The 19,405-nt window shown below is 33.6% G+C and overlaps 2 protein-coding genes across 6 annotated transcripts in view; one reads left to right on the top strand and one right to left on the bottom strand.

The window, feature by feature from the left end:
• LOC136032714 (chitooligosaccharidolytic beta-N-acetylglucosaminidase-like) overlaps window positions 1-19,405 on the bottom strand; it is a 152,310-nt gene that overhangs the window by 120,827 nt on the left and 12,078 nt on the right. For 2 of the 5 annotated variants that reach the window (XR_010618765.1, XM_065713022.1), the window contains exon 1: window positions 293-406. The exons of the other annotated variants lie outside the window; for them this stretch is intronic. Coding sequence is in view for 1 of the 2 variants with exons in the window: in XM_065713022.1 (XP_065569094.1) it covers window positions 293-366 (74 nt within the window). In the remaining variant the exon portion in view is untranslated. Of the gene's footprint in view, window positions 1-292; window positions 407-19,405 lie in introns of those variants that run through there. 5 annotated transcript variants of the gene reach the window in all.
• LOC136032713 (uncharacterized) lies at window positions 3,568-17,793 on the top strand. Its single transcript, XM_065713021.1, has 3 exons — window positions 3,568-3,666; window positions 7,824-8,174; window positions 17,519-17,793. The coding sequence occupies exons 2-3, from the start codon at window positions 7,828-7,830 to the stop codon at window positions 17,724-17,726; spliced, it is 555 nt and encodes a 184-aa protein (XP_065569093.1). The 5' UTR covers window positions 3,568-3,666; window positions 7,824-7,827; the 3' UTR covers window positions 17,727-17,793.

Genomic DNA, 19,405 nt, shown 5'->3' on the forward strand with positions numbered 1-19,405 from the left:
TCTCGAACCTTTGTTCCTCGAACATTAAACTATGTAATGTACCGTTACTCAGATACCTCTAGACATACTCTATAAACAAAATGACGGAATGACGGAATGACCATGAAAATGGGATTAGAGAGGGAAGATATTTCCCCAAAATATTTTCAACTGTTCTTGAAATTCCCTGTATTTGTCATGCACTTCGCCTATTTTACTGTTTCGAAATTCAATCCTTTCTTTATCTCCAAAATAAATTCTCGCTTATAGGAATGGCATGAATGCATCTAATAGTATTGTTAAACTATTTTACCTATTCACAAGTGACACTAAAGATATTACAATAAATAAAGCACAAATTTTTCTTTCTAATATTTGAGTGACCATTTTCTGAGAAAGATTAAACTGATAGATACTGAATTTGTAATTTTATTTTAAGGTATAGCTACAGATAAAGCATTATTTTTATCAGTATTTTTGTAAATATTATCTAAGTGATTGGATTACCCTCGTTTTGTTTTTGAACGGAAACTTACTGCAGTTAATTAACTATGCATATTTTAAGGTTGAATTAGCTCAAACCATAACTAATTCAGATTTTAAAGGAATTTGATCAATTGTGAAAAGTGAGGACCTTTCAAAATAAAAGCCTTGTAAATTACAATATTTTTCGAATGATCAAAGGTGCCGATTGGAGGGGGGAGTTTATCCTACCAAGAATTTAATCATCCTATCCCCCTAGAATTTTTTTTTGTATTTTTTTGAAAAATAAAAAATTACACCCCCAAGATTTTGAAGAAAAAAAGCTTTTTTTCTGTTTTTATTTGAAAAAAATTGGAAATTTCACATTTTGTGAATTGCCCCCCCCCCTGCATATCATAAAATCATAAAGCAAACTTAAGCAACCTAAAGAGAGCACTTGTTTGAAAATACGATTACAATAAGAATTAATTAAGGTTAAAATAAGTTTAATTGAGTTTTCCGAAACCTTAGCGTCCCTCAAATGATTCTTGGCACTCACCAAGAAAAGGATAGCCCTGGTAAGTAATACATACAGCAGTTTTCTTACAGGGGTGGGGCAAATTTTCTAGGGCAGTAAATAACAGGGAAAATATAGGAACATAATAGGAAAAACGATCAAAATATGACAATTATAAGATTTCTCGTGAGGGGATCGGGGGGGGGGTAAAAATTACCGGGTTACATCACTAGAGACTATTGCATGAGACCCATCCCAATAGAACTGTTTCATATAGCTGGACAAGTTAAATAAAACTTGGTAACGTTAATATTACCTTAAATATTAACCTAAAGTCCGGTACTGAACGTAAATTTAGACATTAAACGTAATTTTAAAGGTAAGGTTTGGAATTTTAAACAAAATTAGACGTAAAGGTAAGAAATTGACTTAGACCCAATGTGAGTAAAATGATAAGCTCTGGACCATCTCCAATTGACTGGTCTTCTTGCTCATGCTTGTAAAAATTAGGTCCCAGACTGGAGAACCTAAATTTTGATAATAAACGTAATTTTTATTGTAAACTTTGGAATTTTAAACAATTTTTAATTTAAAGTATGGATATTTAATTAAGATCCAATATGAGTAAAATGACGGACTCTGGACCATCCCTGCTGACCGGTCTTCCTGCTTATACTTGTAAAAATTAGGCTCCTAACTGGAGGGCCTAAATTTTCATAATAAACGTAATTTTAAATGTGAACTTAGGAATTTTTAGGAATTTTTAACGTAAAGATTGGATATTTAATTAAGATCCGATGTGAGTAAAATGATAGGCTCTGGACGGTCTCCTACTGACCGTTCTTCTTGCTCATGCTTGTCAAAATTAGGCTCCAGACTGGAATTTTTCTTAATCCAGATTATTCTTAACCCTATGTGCTCATAAATTCATTTTTTATAACCCTGACAATACGGGGAGGGAATATATGTCAGAGATAGTGCGATAGTATTGCCTATAGTAAAGACCATAAGGCTTCACTGTTTTAGGTTGTTATTTTTTGCCAGAGGCACATTAAATGGAAGGGGTGGTCATATAAGCTTCGGAGGGGCTCATTCGATTGGAAATTGGAAGTTCTAGCCCCTTTTTTAAGAGTCACAAGTAATCGGAGGGATACTAGCAACACCCCTTACCCTCTTTTCCCCAAATGTACCCGATCAAAATTTGAGATAGCCATTTTGTTTTAAAAAGTCCAAAGATGAGATAACAAAAATCCGGGGTCGACACAACCTCCTAGATCCCGGGCGCAAGTGTTGCAAGTTATACCCCGGGGGCATATAATGTTTTTTATGGAAGTGGTGGTCACATAAACTTTGGAGAAGGGTAATTTGATTGGAAATCAAAATTCTAATTCGCTTTCTAAGAGTCAAAAGTGATTGGAGGACAACCAGCTCCCCCCACACCCTTTTTTCCCAAATGCATTAACTAAAAATTTCGAGATAGCTATTTTGTTTAAAATAGTCCAAAGATCATACAGCAATGCTTCCAGGATTGACACACACCCCCTAGTGTTTTAGGGCAAGGGATGTAAATTATATCCCGAGGGTATATGAAGTTTTTTATGGAAGGGGTGGTTGTATAAACTTTGTAGGAGGCTCATTTGATTGGAAATTGAAATTTCTAGTTCTCTTTTTAAGAGTCAAAAGTGACTGGAGGCAACTACCCCCCCCCTCACATCCTGTTTTCTGAAAAAGCAACCGAGCGAAATTTTAAGAGAGCCATTTTGTTTAAAATAGCTTTATTAACAAAATAATGTAAATAGTAGTATATTCTTCAGATTTGGCACGAAATATTGGCAAGAAATGATTTAATTCGTGGTTGATATCATACGGAAACCCTTTTTGTTAGATACGGATAACAAAATGACATAATTTTGACTATTTTATAAGCGATTAGCCAATATGGAGATGACCAATAGTTCATACTTGATAATAACAGTTAAGCCTGCCAATCAGCGAAAAATAGTTTGCCTAATTATTAACTAAGGGATCTTCAGAAGAGCTTTTTGTCAATCAGTTAAAATGTAATACTGAAGCGTTATACAAAAATCCACAATAAAAAATTAAATAAAATAAAAAAAAAAGGAATAAAAAAGAAATAAAAATAAAAAGTCTTGATATATATTACATACTATATTATTATAATAAATTTTTAATTAATAAATAACACGTAATGCAATAATAATAAATATTACTGTAATAGTAATAAGGAAAAAATTTTTAAATATATAAAAGTCACAAGAAAAAAACCACTAATATATAAAAATAATATATACTATAAAACAATTATATTATGCACTATAAATGATATGCACTATAAATTATTTTGAACTATCATATTGAGAAACAGATTTTTTTTATATTACTTGCGACTTAAACCCGATCTGCGAATCAAGTTCAATAATTTTCTTTACACCAAAAAGCTTTCCAGGTAACATAAACTTTGATAGATAAATAAGCCTACTTGCTATTTCCTTAAAATAGGCCTATTGGTTATTGACTTTCACAGTTATGATCTAGTGCCCTACATCCTTGATAATCATAAAGCGGGTAGATATGCAAATAGACTCAGAGTTAACCCTCTATATAAAAGCAGTTATCAATTTATTTGCATTATCAGTTTCTCACTGCCGTTGGGACAACAATCCTATATCTTGGTCGAATTAATTCAGGTAAATTTATTTCAATAAATACTTCATATTCAACCAATAAGACAGTCCATTTCAAGGTATAGTCGCAGTGAAATACTTTGTTAAATTCCTTAGAAATATTATTTTATTTCTTTCTTATCGATTGATTATTCACTATAAATTTATTTCACAAAATGCAAATATCGTTTTTTTTTTAAGAACGATTTTACAGAGTAGAGGTTATACTTCGAGTAGAATAATTTGGGGAACATTCAGCAGATTAAGGTTTCTAAATCTTGAAACAAAATTGTTTTATTGATTTATTGTGACTTCATTTCAGCTGTTTGCTCAACTGACTATTTCGGCTACACGTATATTTCAAGCAAAATTCCAAGACTTTTTACTCCCAGACTTTTTACTCAAATACTTGCCATATTGCATCTACTATATGGTGTACCAACCAAATTCTTCTTCTTTCAACTTTTTCGTTCGGACGTTCTCTGCGAAACTTTCAAAAACGTTTGTTAACGCAAAAAATACGACACAAATTTGACTTTTAACTCATAAAGATCATTCGGTAAGGTAAACTTTTTTTGAATATGGTGAAGGCCACAAACATAAAAGCAAACGTCTGCAGATAGTAGGGGGACGGATCTGATCGTGAAAACCTCCTTTAAAGGGCCAGGTTTTACATTAAAAGCTGGAAGGTTTTTACTTAGGATCAATAGAAATCCACTTTAGTGTACTAGAATATCTTAAAAAATTTGACTAGTCCAACCTCCTCTAAAAGAAAAACTTTGCGTCCGTGATTGCAAGCAGTGATTCCATTTCTGTGTCTTTTACATTAAAAACTGGAAGGTTTTTACCAAGAATCAATAGAAATCCACTTTAGTGTACTAGAATATCTTAAAAAATTTGACTAGTCCAACCTCCTCTAAAAGAAAAACTTTGCGTCCGTGATTGCAAGCAGTGATTCCATTTCTGTTTCTTTGAGGTCTCGCACCCCTTTACATAACAATTTAAAGAGTTATTCTCACAGGCTTTAATAAGGGGAATATGCCATTGTGGCCTATTTTATTGGCTATTCGCATAGGCTTTAATAAAGAGAATACGCCAGTGTGGCCTATTTTATTGGCTATTCTCATAGGTTTTCATAAGGGGAATACCTCATTGTGGCCTATTTTATTGGATATTCTCATAGGCTTTAATAAGGGGAATACGCCATTGTGGCCTATTTATGGCATATTTGTGATTTTGTTGAAATCGATGCACAAGATTTTTCAACGCTATTAGGCAAGTTTTCAACATAAAAAGGGCATTTGTAAATTTGTCCATTATATTTATTTGTAACCTGTAATAATAATAATAATAATAATTTATTTCTTACCCACTTACAAAAAGGGAAATGGAGAAGCATGGAGAAGCACAATAAATCCTTGTGTTGCTTGTGTCCCTGAGTATGCCTGTGACTCGTTGATGCAGCTTGCGTTTTCGAATTAAAATCATTAAAAATTAATGATTAATAATGATTAATAATGACTAGGGGGTGAACCCCCCTAAAATACGGAATAATTTCTTTTCGTTTTAGTTTTAATGTTGCTCCTTACTTTCAGATGAAAAAACATGTCTTTTTTTATTTTATTTCTGACCGTTTTTTATATAAAGCTGGGAAATCCGATGCCCCTTTCATAGAAAGGTCCCTTATCCCATGAAAATATTCTTACACAAGCTTACATGCTTACACAAGCACCTCGGCTGCAGAAGTGAAAGTAGAAATGCAAGTGTTCCCTGTTCAGTACAAACGGAGCATGTGCTATACCTAATTCATACAATCTTAAACTTAAAAATCTATGCTTAGTTGTTGGCAAACGGTAAAGTTATATTCTGTAAATTATTTGACTATCGAAGACTAAAAGTAAAGGCCTTAAGCAGAAAAACTGTTGAAGTTTCAAATTTGAATTGAAACACTATTTTTCCTCATCAAATAAAATCTAAGATATGCAATTCGAGATAACTGTGATTTCCCATTTCGTAAATAAAAAGAAAGAGTAAAATTTTCTGAATTAAATTCAGCAAAATTTAGTCGGCAATAATCGGATCGTAGATATTTGTTGTTAGATCGTCGATAGGCTATAGAATCACGGGATTTTGAAAAAAATAGTTAAATATTGGGATAAATTCGAAAATATCGCGATATGGAAAAATTCGTCACAAGTTGTGTACAAAAATACCTTTTGAGGCGGAATAAGAAATTCACTTGAGTTTAGTTTGTAAGATGTCCTAAAAGTTTTTGTCAAAACTGCGTGAGCAGGTACAATTTCATTTCTGGGGGAGGGAGGAGAATTAGGATGGAAAAGCTTAACCACAAATGATTTTACCATATGAACGTATAAAATTCTATCTTGAATTTTCATTAATATTCTTTAAGCTATTTTTTCAAGTGACATGGCTGTGCTACACTGTGATATCTACATAGTGATGTCTTACAGTAGCTAATACATATGTTTACTAGGAGTAGTTGGCTCATTAAAATTTGACATGGCTGTGCTACATTGTGATGTTTCAGATGGAAAGTGGTGATCAATTTACAATTTGAAAAACAAGTTGTACAGTATCGAGCAATCACTACCGGATTCCTGTTACATAATCGTGTAAGCCAGCCCAAATGAATGAAATTCTTAGAAAAAAAGTTTTGTGTTTGAATTTGTGCAAAAATGCCCGTAAATGTATACATCTATTCCCTCGCAAGGGGTGTAAGGAATAAAGGATCTTCTCAAGACATGTGTGAGAGAATCCAAATTGGTCAGATCCTGTTTGGTATAAAAATAGATGGCTAATATAAGTAATGATGTGATGATGCAGGAATTTTTTTTTCAATTAAAGAAAAGGGCAAAAACAAAACATAAAATATGTAACTTTTATGAAAAATAATTAGAAAATTTAAAATATGAAAAATTTATAGTATGGACCATATACCAATATAAAGAGAAAACTTCAAATTTCCAAAAATAAGGATTGGATCCTTTTATTTCAGAAAATTACAAAATATTCAAAAGTAAATATTAAATATTTACATCTCGTTTATCTGTGTATTTTTAGCCAATTTACATTTTTTATTTTGCCATTTCTTAGTTTTGCATATTTATATGTTTATAAACAAATGTTTAACTATATAATGATTCAGAATTTAAATATTTAATATTTAAATAATTAGAATATTAGTGTTATTAAATAATTACTTTTTTAACATATATATAAGTATATTTATAGGAATATTGTCAAAAACAATAATATAATAAATGATTATATTGTTAAATGTAAAATTGATGTACATTTGTACAAGTAAATATATAAGAGTCCATGTTTACTGATTATTCTGATTTATATACATTACTACTGTGGCCTAATTAGTAAAGCAGACTAAATGAAGATAAAGGTTTTATTTAAGCGAGAATTTTAAAACCCCAATTAAGGACCTGAGATGATATTTTAAAGCAAGTTTTTATGCTGATAAAGCGTATTTTATGAAGGAAGCCGTGATTATGCTGATTGATAAGTTTTCATAGAAATTTCTACAATAATCTACTTTTTATCTTTATGTCTTACAAAATTTGTTCAAACAAAAGTATTTTCTAAGTTTAAGTACTTAAGTTCTAAAGGGCAGAGACAAAACTCTATAAGTAATGGCTCTCTAATGTATAATGATATGTAGACAATAACAATATAGACAATAACACTATAGCAGATATTACTTGGTTTGTTTTTAGGAGCTAATTAAATAAAATAAAACTAGTTTTTTTAACTGAAAGTAAGGAGTGACATTAAAACTTAAAACGGACAGAAATTACTCCGTATGTGAAAGGGGCTATTCCCTCCTCAATGCCCCGCTCTTTACGCTGAAGTTTGACTCTTTGTCTCAACTCTACTTTTTAAAACGGTAAAAACTATTTTTATAAAAATTCCGTTTTTAGAATTTCGGTTACTATTGAGTAGGGTCGCTCCTTACTGCAGTTCGTTACCATGAACTGTTTGATATGGTTTTAAAAATGTAAAAAATTACTTAAGACAGTAAAAAGAGTTTGGAGAGGGGAAAAACAGAAAGGGAGGAAGGGAAAATAAGAGTAAATTGGAAATGAGCAGGAAAGAGAGAGGAAAAAAAGTTGCTGTCTTGCACAATATACCCTTTTTTTTCTTTTCAGAATCATGTCTAAGTTTTTCTTAGTACCCCTGTTTTTTGCTGTCGCAATTGCAAGTGAGGAAAGGCTTCTTTTTGCTTCGTTTGGAAAAACCCTAACATATTACAAGTTCACCTCTGCCAGCACAACAGTGTCACATACCCCGTTTTGCTACACCATCGCACCCTTGATCTCTGTGCCTACCACTTTGACAACAATCACTACCAGCTTAGGTGCTCCATTGAATTGTCGTCGCAGACGATGGGCATATGAAAACCCAATTGATGGTGAGTTGGTTGAAATCAGTGCTGGCAACCCCGCTGCAGTTACGCTTGCTGAGGCCACTCAACTACCTGATCTTCGTACCGTGGAAACGTAAGTTGACTTTTAACTACTGAATTTGGCTTAAAATTAAAGACTAACTAAGAACCTTTAGTTGTCCTTTAAGCGTTAACAAAGCCAACGGTTATTTTAGAGTATAAATAAAAGTCAATGTAAAACTAGTCAGAACTGAAAGGATGACGCTATTACGTTATTAAGACGAGATGGGGGGGGGAGGGAAGGTATATCGTCAAAACTTGCAGGTCCTGTAACATCTACCTAGTAGACGCTCTTGGTCATTTGCTGAATAAAGGATTACTTAACAAACATTCAGCCATGGTTGCATTTTAGGACAATAGCGGTGCGGCTAAGCATAAGAATTTTTCAATTTTTAAAGAAAGCATGAAAATTGATAAACATATACTTTCGACTATATTGGAGATTACTGGAAGGGGAGGTGCTAAGCCTGGACACTAAAACGTTTTCAGAGCATCATTAAAAGTTTTGAATGGTTTGAGAAATTCAAATGTGGTTTTAATAGCAAAAAAATAGACCTAGAATGAGTAAAAAAAATTACAAAAAAAATTTAAGCTATAAAAGTAGAACTGAATCTTAAAAAGTCGATGCTATAAATGCTAGAAAATTGCTAAGCTGAGCCGTATAATATCAAATGTGGTTTTAATAGCAAAAATAACCCTGGAATGAGTAAAAAAAAATGCCACTAAACACACTGCCCGTCTCATTGGTTGATCGATGATTGATTGATTGATGAGTAAATTGGAATGATTGAATGTTTGGTAACATCTTACAAAAAATTTTAAAGCTATAAAAGTAGAACTGAATTTTAAAAAATCAATGCTATAAATGCTAGAAAATTGTTCAGCTAAGCCGTATAATATCACATGTGGTTTTTAATAGCAAAAAATAGCCTTGGAATGAGTAAAAAAAAAATGCCACTAAACACACTGCCCGTCTCATTGGTTGATCGATGATTGATTGATTGATGAGTAAATTGGAATGATTGAATGTTTGGTAACATCTTACAAAAAATTTTAAAGCTATAAAAGTAGAACTGAATTTTAAAAAATCAATGCTATAAATGCTAGAAAATTGTTCAGCTAAGCCGTATAATATCACATGTGGTTTTTAATAGCAAAAAATAGCCTTGGAATGAGTAAAAAAAAAATGCCACTAAACACACTGCCCGTCTCATTGGTTGATCGATGATTGATTGATTGATGAGTAAATTGGAATGATTGAATGTTTGGTAACATCTTACAAAAAATTTTAAAGCTATAAAAGTAGAACTGAATTTTAAAAAATCAATGCTATAAATGCTAGAAAATTGTTCAGCTGAGCCGTATAATATCAAATGTGGTTTTTAATAGCAAAAAATAGCCTTGGAATGAGTAAAAAAAAAATGCCACTAAACACACTGCCCGTCTCATTGGTTGATCGATGATTGATTGATTGATGAGTAAACTGGAATGATTGAACGTTTTGTAACACCTTTCAAAAAATTTTAAAGCTATAAAAGTAGAACTGAATTTTAAAACATCGATGCTAAAAATGCTAGAAAATTGTTAAGCTGAGCCTTATAATTTCTAGTGCTTAAAATATATTGTCTATAAATCACAGGTTATTGCGCTTATAATTTAGATTAATTCAAAGGTTTATAATTAATTCAAAAGGTACCGAGAGGATTTTTTTTGGAAAAGCTAAGTTTGAATCTCGTCCCCTAAAAGTTATATAGACTGCTTCTATCAATTGGTTCTGTTTTACCACGGTATATCTATCTATCAGTTCTCTCAATGGTCTCCATGGAGACCATGGAAAAATTCTCTCTTAGAGGTTAAGGAATAAAGTTTGCTATGCTTTTGAGAAAAATGTTGTTAAAACTAAAAAGAACTGTAGAAAAGAAATAATAAATTAATATAGGATTCAAATTATAAAACATCAAAAATGTTGTTGTTTTCTTTGAATTTCGCAATATTTCATCTATTTTATTTTCCTGACTCTAAGAAGAATCTACTCCATTTTAATCTAATGCCATTTTCCTATCTTCAACAATACTCAATATCTTTCTCAGGAATTGGGATTTTTTAGTGAGAAATTCCATGTTTACACTCATAAACATGGCCAAAAATATGTACGAATTATTTTTTCCAAAAATTCAATTGGTAATTAAATAAAAAATAAACTGTCACATTCACTCTAATTTATAAAAATCTCTATTTTAAGATGGTGAATGACATACAGCTTGAAAAATCTTACTTATCTAAATTAAACGTACGATCCGGATTTTATTTATGTCTTCTGACTTCTCCAAAAATTTCCATTTTATGAGCTCTGTTTACATCACAGACTTTATTATTGTTCAGATTACGGCTTACAAACCCAATACTGCTCAAGGGGAGTTTAATAGTTTGTATATGTTATTTTAAACAAGCTATTGACTTTTTACTACATAAGAAAATGTAATATGTCTCCTTAGTTTTTTTCAGTAGATGCGTCCAATTTTGTCAAAACCCTTTATCTACCGCAACTTTGACAAAAAGGCTGGTTGAATTTGACACGCGGAAGTAATTCTTAATTATGTTTAATTATGGCTTGACTTGACTGCTTTGTTGACAGCTATAGAAAGACCTAAAGAATGCTAATCATTACATAGATCTATTAGATCTAGTAGAAGATCTAATAGAAAGGATCCGTAGTTTACCCTCCCCCCCCCTTCTCCACGGCTGGTTGGTCCCCAATCGACTTATTATAAGAAAAGGACTAGAACTGTCAATTTCTAATGCAAAAACACCCTCCAAAGTTTCTAAAACCATGAGGTTGAGGAAAAGGCAGTCCCCCTACTATACGGCATGCTCATTTTGGGGTTAAACGTTGCTCTTTACTTTTATAATAACAGCGTAGAATAGAGATATTCCCAGAAATTAAATATCAATTTTACATTATGATGTGTTTTTAAAGTTTTTTGTATTTCTGGATTTTTGGAGCGATCGGGAAAACGATTAGAAATTAAAGTCTCTTTCAAATGAATTTATTGTGCTGAATCGTTTTAAATAGTTTTTGAATACGAAAGTAGTTTTTCTACTTAAGAAGTGATATCAAAAGTGTTGTTTTAGTGTTATATCACACTTACGGATGGTAGAATTGATAAACATCACGTAGCTATGAGCAATAGCTTTCAAATGGGCCATTAAACGTCATTCTAAAAAGTTTTGGTAGCCCAATAGTCCTTGCCTTTCCACGTAACTTAGCATCAAAAGTGCTGCTTTTAGTACCATTTGCAACTTGATGATGGTGGAATTTATAGGAAGGCCATAGATATGAGCAATATCTTTTAATGAGCAATTAAAAATCTGTCTAAGGTACCTGTGATACCAATACGCCCATACCAATACGCGTGATATCGATGCGTCCGATATCGATACAGAGTGCAGCCCTTTCCCCAGGAGCTATGGAGGCTTATATCATCACCAAAACAAAAAATATTAGACCTTTAAACAAACCTGAACAATTTGGCTATCCCAAAATTTAGATTGGATTACCTTGGGGGAGGGAGTCCTTAGGGAGGGGGCTAGTTGCCTTCCAATCTTTTTGGTCACTTGAAAAGGGCACTAGCAAATTGAATTTCCGTTTGAATGAGCTATTACACATCTCTCTATGACGTTCTGGGTACCTATAGCCCTGATAAGAGAAAAAAAATTCCTTCCTTGGAAGGAATTTTGAAAAAAAAATGACGTCTTTGATGTGACGTCTTTTTTCGACGGGTTTCAGACTTTTTTCGAAATCACCATAAATTCTTTTCACAATGAACTTTTATTTTTAAGACGAACCGACATAATAGTCACCATTCTTGAATCAGTGTCAAATGCGATTTTTTTTTTCACTAGGTAGTTTTTTTCTAAACAATATTTATAACTTTTGGTTACTATGGGCTGTCGTTCGCTCTTTACTAGGTCTCAGCTACAGCTGCAACCGTGATTGCACCATCAATAGACACAGAGCCATTAATAGGGTCGGTGATGCCCGGAGAATTAAAACTCCCCCTTTCATACTCAGATATATAGCAGAAAAGTTGAATCAAAATTAAAATTTGAATCGCAGTGGGTAGCAGCCCCCAGCCCAGCTGCAATGCCTGGGGTAGTGGCCCTGGTTGTACCCATACCCTTCGAATGATTTTGAAGAGATACAACAGGAACCCGTAACCCTTTGGGATCCGGCGTTTACCCCCCCCTCCCAGAAAATACTCTCTCGAATAATCCCCTTCACTGCGGTTGGTTGGTTCCCAATTCCTTTCAACTTATAAAATAGGTCTAGAGCTCTCAATTTCACGTCTAATGAGCCCCCTTCTAAGTTTCAGTGACCATAAAGGGAACATTTGGTTGAGGAAGGGGCTGTCTCTCTCAAAAACAGAGAAAAAATCTTCTCATTTTGAGATTTAAAGTTACTCTTTACTTCCATTAATTAAAAAAAAAGTTTTTTGAGGGAAGTAAAGAGCGAAGGTGAAACTTAAAACGAACAAAAGTTATTGCTTCACAGTCTATCTAACATATATCAATAAAGCTAGTAAAAATAAACCAAATAATCACATTTCCCTATGTTTGTAGGATTATAGAAAACTAGTACTTTACTGAAAACACAGAAACCAAGCATAGAATCAAGAATGTTGATTTATTAGTTAAAAGTGAGTATGTAGCCTGACAACAACAAACTGACCTATAAAGCTTTTCATAGTCTTACACCAGCTGTGATATCAGTAACTTTGAGTATACAATTAAAATCATCTTAAAAGCTTAAGCAAAATAATATGTACTTTTTTAATAACAGCAAAGTCGCTGAACCGCGTATAGAAATATTGTATTGATTTATCAGGTTAATTTTTGGTTTCACCAGCTATAATGCCAATAGTGAGTAATAATCAATCTTAAATTGTAAGAAACATACATTAGTATTACTCAAGAAAATGGTTTTTTTGTATACTGTAAAAAGTGGCCTTAATCAGTTTACTTTTACTGTACCATAGCTCCTATACAGTTTTGTGTTTTCAGTAAAGCGCTAGTTTTCTATAATCCTACAAATATAGGGAAAAAATAAACCATTCGGTTTATTTTTATTATCTTTATTGATATATGTTAGATAGACTGTGGTATACGGAATAATTTCTGTTCGTTTTAAGTTAATGTCGCTCCTTACTTCCAACTGAAAAACATTATTTAATTTCTGATCGTTTTTCAAATAATGCCGAGAAATCCATGCTAGACGAAATAATGGACACAATTTTTGAAGGTGGGCAACCTCAACAGTTAGGAAAGAGTAACTATTTTTCTAAAGAAGATTTTTAAGGTTTTCAAAACCTAAGCAAAATTTTAAAATATCTAACTTATTTCACTAAACATCCCCCACTCCCCCCCCTGATAAACACCGAAAAACATTAGACATACAGGTGTTAAATAGCAATAAACAAGAAAAAGTTGGAAAGTAACCTGACAACCAGGAAAAATATCACAGAAAAAAATATGCTAATAGGTTCTTAGTGCTACGATTTCTCTATATACATTACAAATTGTTTTGTTCTGTCTGTTAGTTAGTAAAAAAAGGAAATAATATGAATAAATAAATATAACAATAAGTAATCCTTCTTTGAAGATACAACTTTGAGTGGTGTCAAAGGCAATGGGTTGGGGTCTGGGGCGTAATTTATTCCAAAAATAGTATAAGGAATATTTCAAAATTCACAAAAAAAATTGTGAATTAGCTGAATAATAATCAGATTTAAGGCAAAAAACCATGATTGAAATAAAAATGCCTGATTAAGGAACTTAACCCTTGCCATTCTGATCCAAAGTCTAACGCGCTAGTAACTGAACTAAGGCGGCTGATGATGAAATTCAATCTATTTGTTCTTGTAGGGCCAAATTGTGTAACTTACGGCCTTTCCCAAAAGACTATGGAGATTAAAGTATAATTAATGGACGTTATTCAGCAAATACATTTGTAATTGGCGATTATAAAACACTGAGTTAATAAAAGCTTCTATTACAAAGATTGAGAGCATTAAACTATATTCGGCGGAGCTCAACTTTTGGAAACAGGAGGAAGGGAGGGAGTAAATCAAGGAATAGTCATTTGGAAATTTGAGATTCAATTATTTGTTTTTCTATGAATTTCTTCCTCTTAAGAACATTCAATATTTTAAAAATCCTTTTGCGAGCCCCAACGTCGGCTAACCGTGTTAAAGAATGCATACTGAATTCTCCCAACAGACTAATGAGACTTACTAAGGGGGTTGGGAGGGGGAGTATACGGGACAGGCTTTTGTAAATCTCCAGTTAAGGGTTTTGGACCATAGCTATTATAATGGTACCGTTTTATACTTCCAAGCTTTTCCACTTAAGAAGTGGCACCAAAAATGCCGTTTTTAGTGCTATATGGCACTTACGGATGGTAGAACTGGTAAAAAAAAACACGTAGATATTAGCAATAACTTTCAAATGAGCAATTAAACATCTCTATGCCCACTAGCAACAGCTTTTCTAATCTAGACATAGCACCAATAGTGCCATTTTTAGTGCCATTTGGCACTTGCAGATGGTGGATTTTATAGGAAAGACGTAGATATGAGCAATCCCTTTTATATGAGCCATAACAAATCGGTCAACGATGTTTTGGTAGCCCGCTAGCCCCACCCCTTTAGAAATCGCACAAAAAAAGTCATATGGCACTTGCAGGTGGCGAAAATTATAAGGAGCGCGTAGACATGAGAAATAACTTTTTACTGAGCCATTAAGCATCTCTCTATGATGTTCTGGTACCCCGCTAGGTCTGCTGAAAAAAAAGGAGACAGATTTGTGCTAGCGATGCAAAAAGGAATTTTCCTTGTTGTTCAAAGAAGGGGACTGTAATTTCCCTGTAAGAAGTTTCCGACCATGCTGTTTCTAATGGTAGAGTTTTCATTTCGATCTGACGCCCCTTTCGAGGGGTTTCCAGCTCTTTTTCGAAATCACCATAAATTTCTTTTCCCAATAAACTATTACTTTTAAGAACTAAGTTATCATTCCTGAGTCAGTATCAGATGGCAATTTTTTTCACTAGGCAGTTTTTTTTTCAAAACGCGCTTTTTAATTTTTAGTAATATGGGCTGCGGTTAGCTCTTTACTAGGTTTGTAGCTCCCGCTGCAACCATGATAATAGCAGTGCAGACCAGAAGTATTCCCAGAAATCATAAGGGAGTAAATATAAATTTTACATTATTGATGCGTTTTTAAAGGTTTTTCTATCCACCCCCCTACCCGAAATAATAACCCCGCTCAAACAAAAGTCTTGGTTGCAGCCCTAGAGGGCTATATATCAACATTTACTTCCACCCTCCCCTCGTCTCTTTCTTAGAACCAATTAAGTATTTATCTGAAGCTTCAATGAGAGCTAGGTTGATTTGATGAGGTTGAGTTGATTTTGATGGTTGAGGTTGAGTTTGATGAGGTTGAGTAGGTTGAGTTGATTTCAATGAGAGCTAGGTTGATTCAATGAGGTTGATTTGGCATTAAAATGTGTCCTTTGAGGTATTTACCTCCCTAACTAACTACAAAACGATCCGATAATCTCACTAGAGAAGTTAAATTGCCTTTTTAAGTTTTTTTTAATTTGTGCATTGCTTACAGATAGTATTTGATCTTAGAAACATACGAGCATTTTTTGCGGTTTTTTTCTGCAGGGGGAGGGAAAATTTTCTAGGGGAATTTCCCGCGGGGAGAAAATTTTTGGGTAGAATTTTCTTTCAACGGGGATCAATTTGTCTAACAAGATTTTTCCGTAGTAAAATGTAGATAATGTCCACAAGGGTGCTACAAGGTGAAATCTCCCTTCTTATTGCGCAAAAATGTTTCTAGCGTTTGTTTTAGTCCATTATCTGAAGTGATTTGCTTCACAATGCAGGGATATAGTAAGATACCAAAGGTAACGCTTGGTAAGATACCAAAAAAAGAGCGTTCCAATTGCCTAGTTTTTTTTTAGCCACACTGGCCCTTCAAACGAAAACTAAATGAGTTTTTGCGACTTGTTGTCTGATTCTTCTAAGTTCCTACGTATACATTCAGGCTACACCTTTATTGTTGGTTCTAAGGAGAGAGGGGGGGGGAGATTAGCAGTGATGAAGTAAAATAAACGCTAGAAACATTTTATGCAACAAGAACAGAGTTGTCACCTTGCACCATATTTGTGAACACTAGCCACATTTTTCCAAGGAAAAATCTTGCCAGAAAATTTGATCCCCGCTGAGAATTTCCCCGGGATAATTTTGCCGTAACATTCTCTTCATACGTAGAATTGTGCATGCAAAGAGGAAGAAAGACAAATAAATAGAATTTTATAGAAAAATTCTTCCGAAAAAATTTGGAAAAACTTGGACAATTCCTCCAGATAATCCCCCCCACAGAACAATCCCCTGCAAAAAATGTCCGTATGTTTCCCAATAACAGATAGTTATGTGTAAACAATGGACAAATTACAAAAAATAAAAAGGCACTTAAACTTCTACAATGGGGTTTTCTGATAGTTTTGTAGTTACGGAGGGAGGGAGATACTTCAAAGTTTTCAGTTTAATACCAAAGCATCCCAGCTCTCACTGACCCTTCAGATAAATGAAATTTAAAAAAAAAAACATGTTTTTTAAACTCAAAGTAAGGAGCAAGCTCTAATTGAGTCTTCAGATAAATACAGAATGAGTTCTAAGGGGGAGATGAGGGGAGGGCAGAGGTAAAAAATTATGCATAATGCCCGGGGCCATAAACAGGACTGTTGTTTTTGGGGGAGGGTAAAAATGAGGCTTTAAAACACATAACAAATTTGAAATTGACCTTTAATCCCCTTTGATTTATTGTTATATTTCTGGTCTACGCTGTTATTATGAAAGTAAAGAATAACACTAAACCCCAAAATGAGCAGAATTTGTTCCGTATAGGAGGGAGACTGCCCCTTCCTCGTCTCCAACTCCAAATCATGGTCGCAAAAACTTTGGAGAAGGCTCATTACATCAAAAATTGAGAACTAGTCTTTTTTGTAAGTCGAAAGTGATCGGAGACCAGTCAACCAGGAGTATTTTCCGGGGAATGGGGTGAACGCCCAAGCCTAAACCTTTGCATATACATCTAGCCTATATAAGTACTGTTTTAACTGATAATGCTGTTTTTTTCAATGGTTTGTTCCCATCCGCTAATCTGATTGCTGTTTGAAACCCTATCAATTTAAAAGGCCTCGAGTCCCTTTGGCTTTAAGGAACGTGACACCCACGTGGTTGCAAGCACTGGCGATAAGACGATTTTTCAGATGACTTTTAGCATTTACGTGGAAAAAGTTCAGAGATCCTCTTAAAGTCTCATTTCTATTTGTAGCTCTGATGATGGAGAAACGTATATGATCGATGCCTCGATCAACACTGAAAGCTTCGAAAGAGCTAGCCCCGAGGAGCGTTTTGTAAAGGTTGGCATTTCTACGGTGAAGACAACAATGACTCTATTTACTACCATTACCAACAATGCTGCCACTAGAACTTTTACCATTGGATGTACACCGCAAGGTGCAACTCTGACCCAGTGCTAGATTTGATTTTCATTTTGTTCCTATTTAAGATATTTAATAAAGATCCTTTGCCTTTTTGTAAAGAAAATACTCCTCCTAGAATTAGCGAGAAATTTAGAAGAAAAATCAATAAAGTCTATGAACATACATCAATTTCAGACTTTCGCGTCAAAGGACGTGGTTGACTCTTTGCTATACATCTTTTAATGAATATTTCCTGTCACAACACCTATTTTGAATGCCTTAAGAGTCCAAGGTATTCCAGTATACAGCAAAATTATTTCGAGGGCTTCAAACTTTGGAAGAAGGGGCAAGTTTTTCGACATCCCAAAAATCAGGCCAAGGGAGAGGGCCAAAACTGACCAATTATATGAAATGCACAAGTAAAGACCGGGGAGAATCGTAAAATATAAACATTTTCGAAAAGAAACAAGAAACAAGAAATTTTGTGTGGCAGCTAATTTAATTAATTTCATGCAAACTGTACTCAAGTACATTTCCCACACACAAATCCACAAGTAGACATCCCCGAGCCAATTCATCAATTTTATAGCAAAAATTGATACGCAGCAGAGAACATATTATTAGGAACAATTAATAAGTTATCAATTTGTTTTTACGCATAATCTCCATGTAGTCTATCCAAATATGTGTATATTAAATGTGTGTATATTATATATTAAGCTATTAAACCGATTTTAAGCTAATGTTGATAATATATATATATATATATATATATATATATATATATATATATATATATATATATATATATATATATATATACTAGCTGTTGGGATATATATATATATATATATATATATATATATATATATATATATATATATATATATATATATATATATATATGTTTTTAACTACGTAAAACTTGCGAATCTACAACATTCTTCGCTGTCCCATTGTCTGTGCATATAAATAGATTGTCAGGTTTACCTACTCTTGAACATGCAATATATAATTGTCCATGGGAAAAACAATCCGTATTCAGATCTATACCTGATTATTCTAATGATTGCCCTTGAGCTTTGTTGATGGTGATTGCTAATCGAATATTCCCTGTGTCCCCATAGTCCTTTATATATCCCCCTGTGCCCCCGGTGTCCCCGTTGTAGTTGTGTCCCTGTGTCCCAGTCGTCATTTATAGTATTGTTTTCTGATTTTTCAGAATTAAACCTCCCCCCAACTCCCCCAAAGAGAGCAGATCCGTTCCGGTTATGTCCACCATGTATCTAGGACTTCTGCTTATTTTTCCCACCAAGTTTCATTATGATCCTTCCAGTCTGAGCATTTCCCAAGATTTTCGGTTTCCCCTCCATCTCCCACCAATGTCAACAGATCTGGTCAGGATTTTAAATAAGAGCTCTGAGACATGAGTTCCTTCTAAATATCAAATTTCATTAAGATCCCATCACCCATTCTTAAGTTAAAAATACATCAATTTTTTTTTAATTTTTCCAAATTAACACCCCCCAGCTCCCCCAAAGAGAACAGATCCATTCCAATTATGTCAATCATGTATCTATAATTTGTACTTATGTTTCCCATCAAGTTTCATCCCAATCTCACCACTCTAAGCATTTTCCAAGATTTCTGGTTCCCAAGATTTTGTTTCCCCTCTCCAACCCCTATGTCCTAGGATCCGATTTGAATTGAAAATGAAGCATCTGAGACATAAGATC

Source organism: Artemia franciscana, chromosome 11, assembly GCF_032884065.1.
Source record: "Artemia franciscana chromosome 11, ASM3288406v1, whole genome shotgun sequence".
Lineage (NCBI taxonomy): Eukaryota > Metazoa > Arthropoda > Branchiopoda > Anostraca > Artemiidae > Artemia > Artemia franciscana.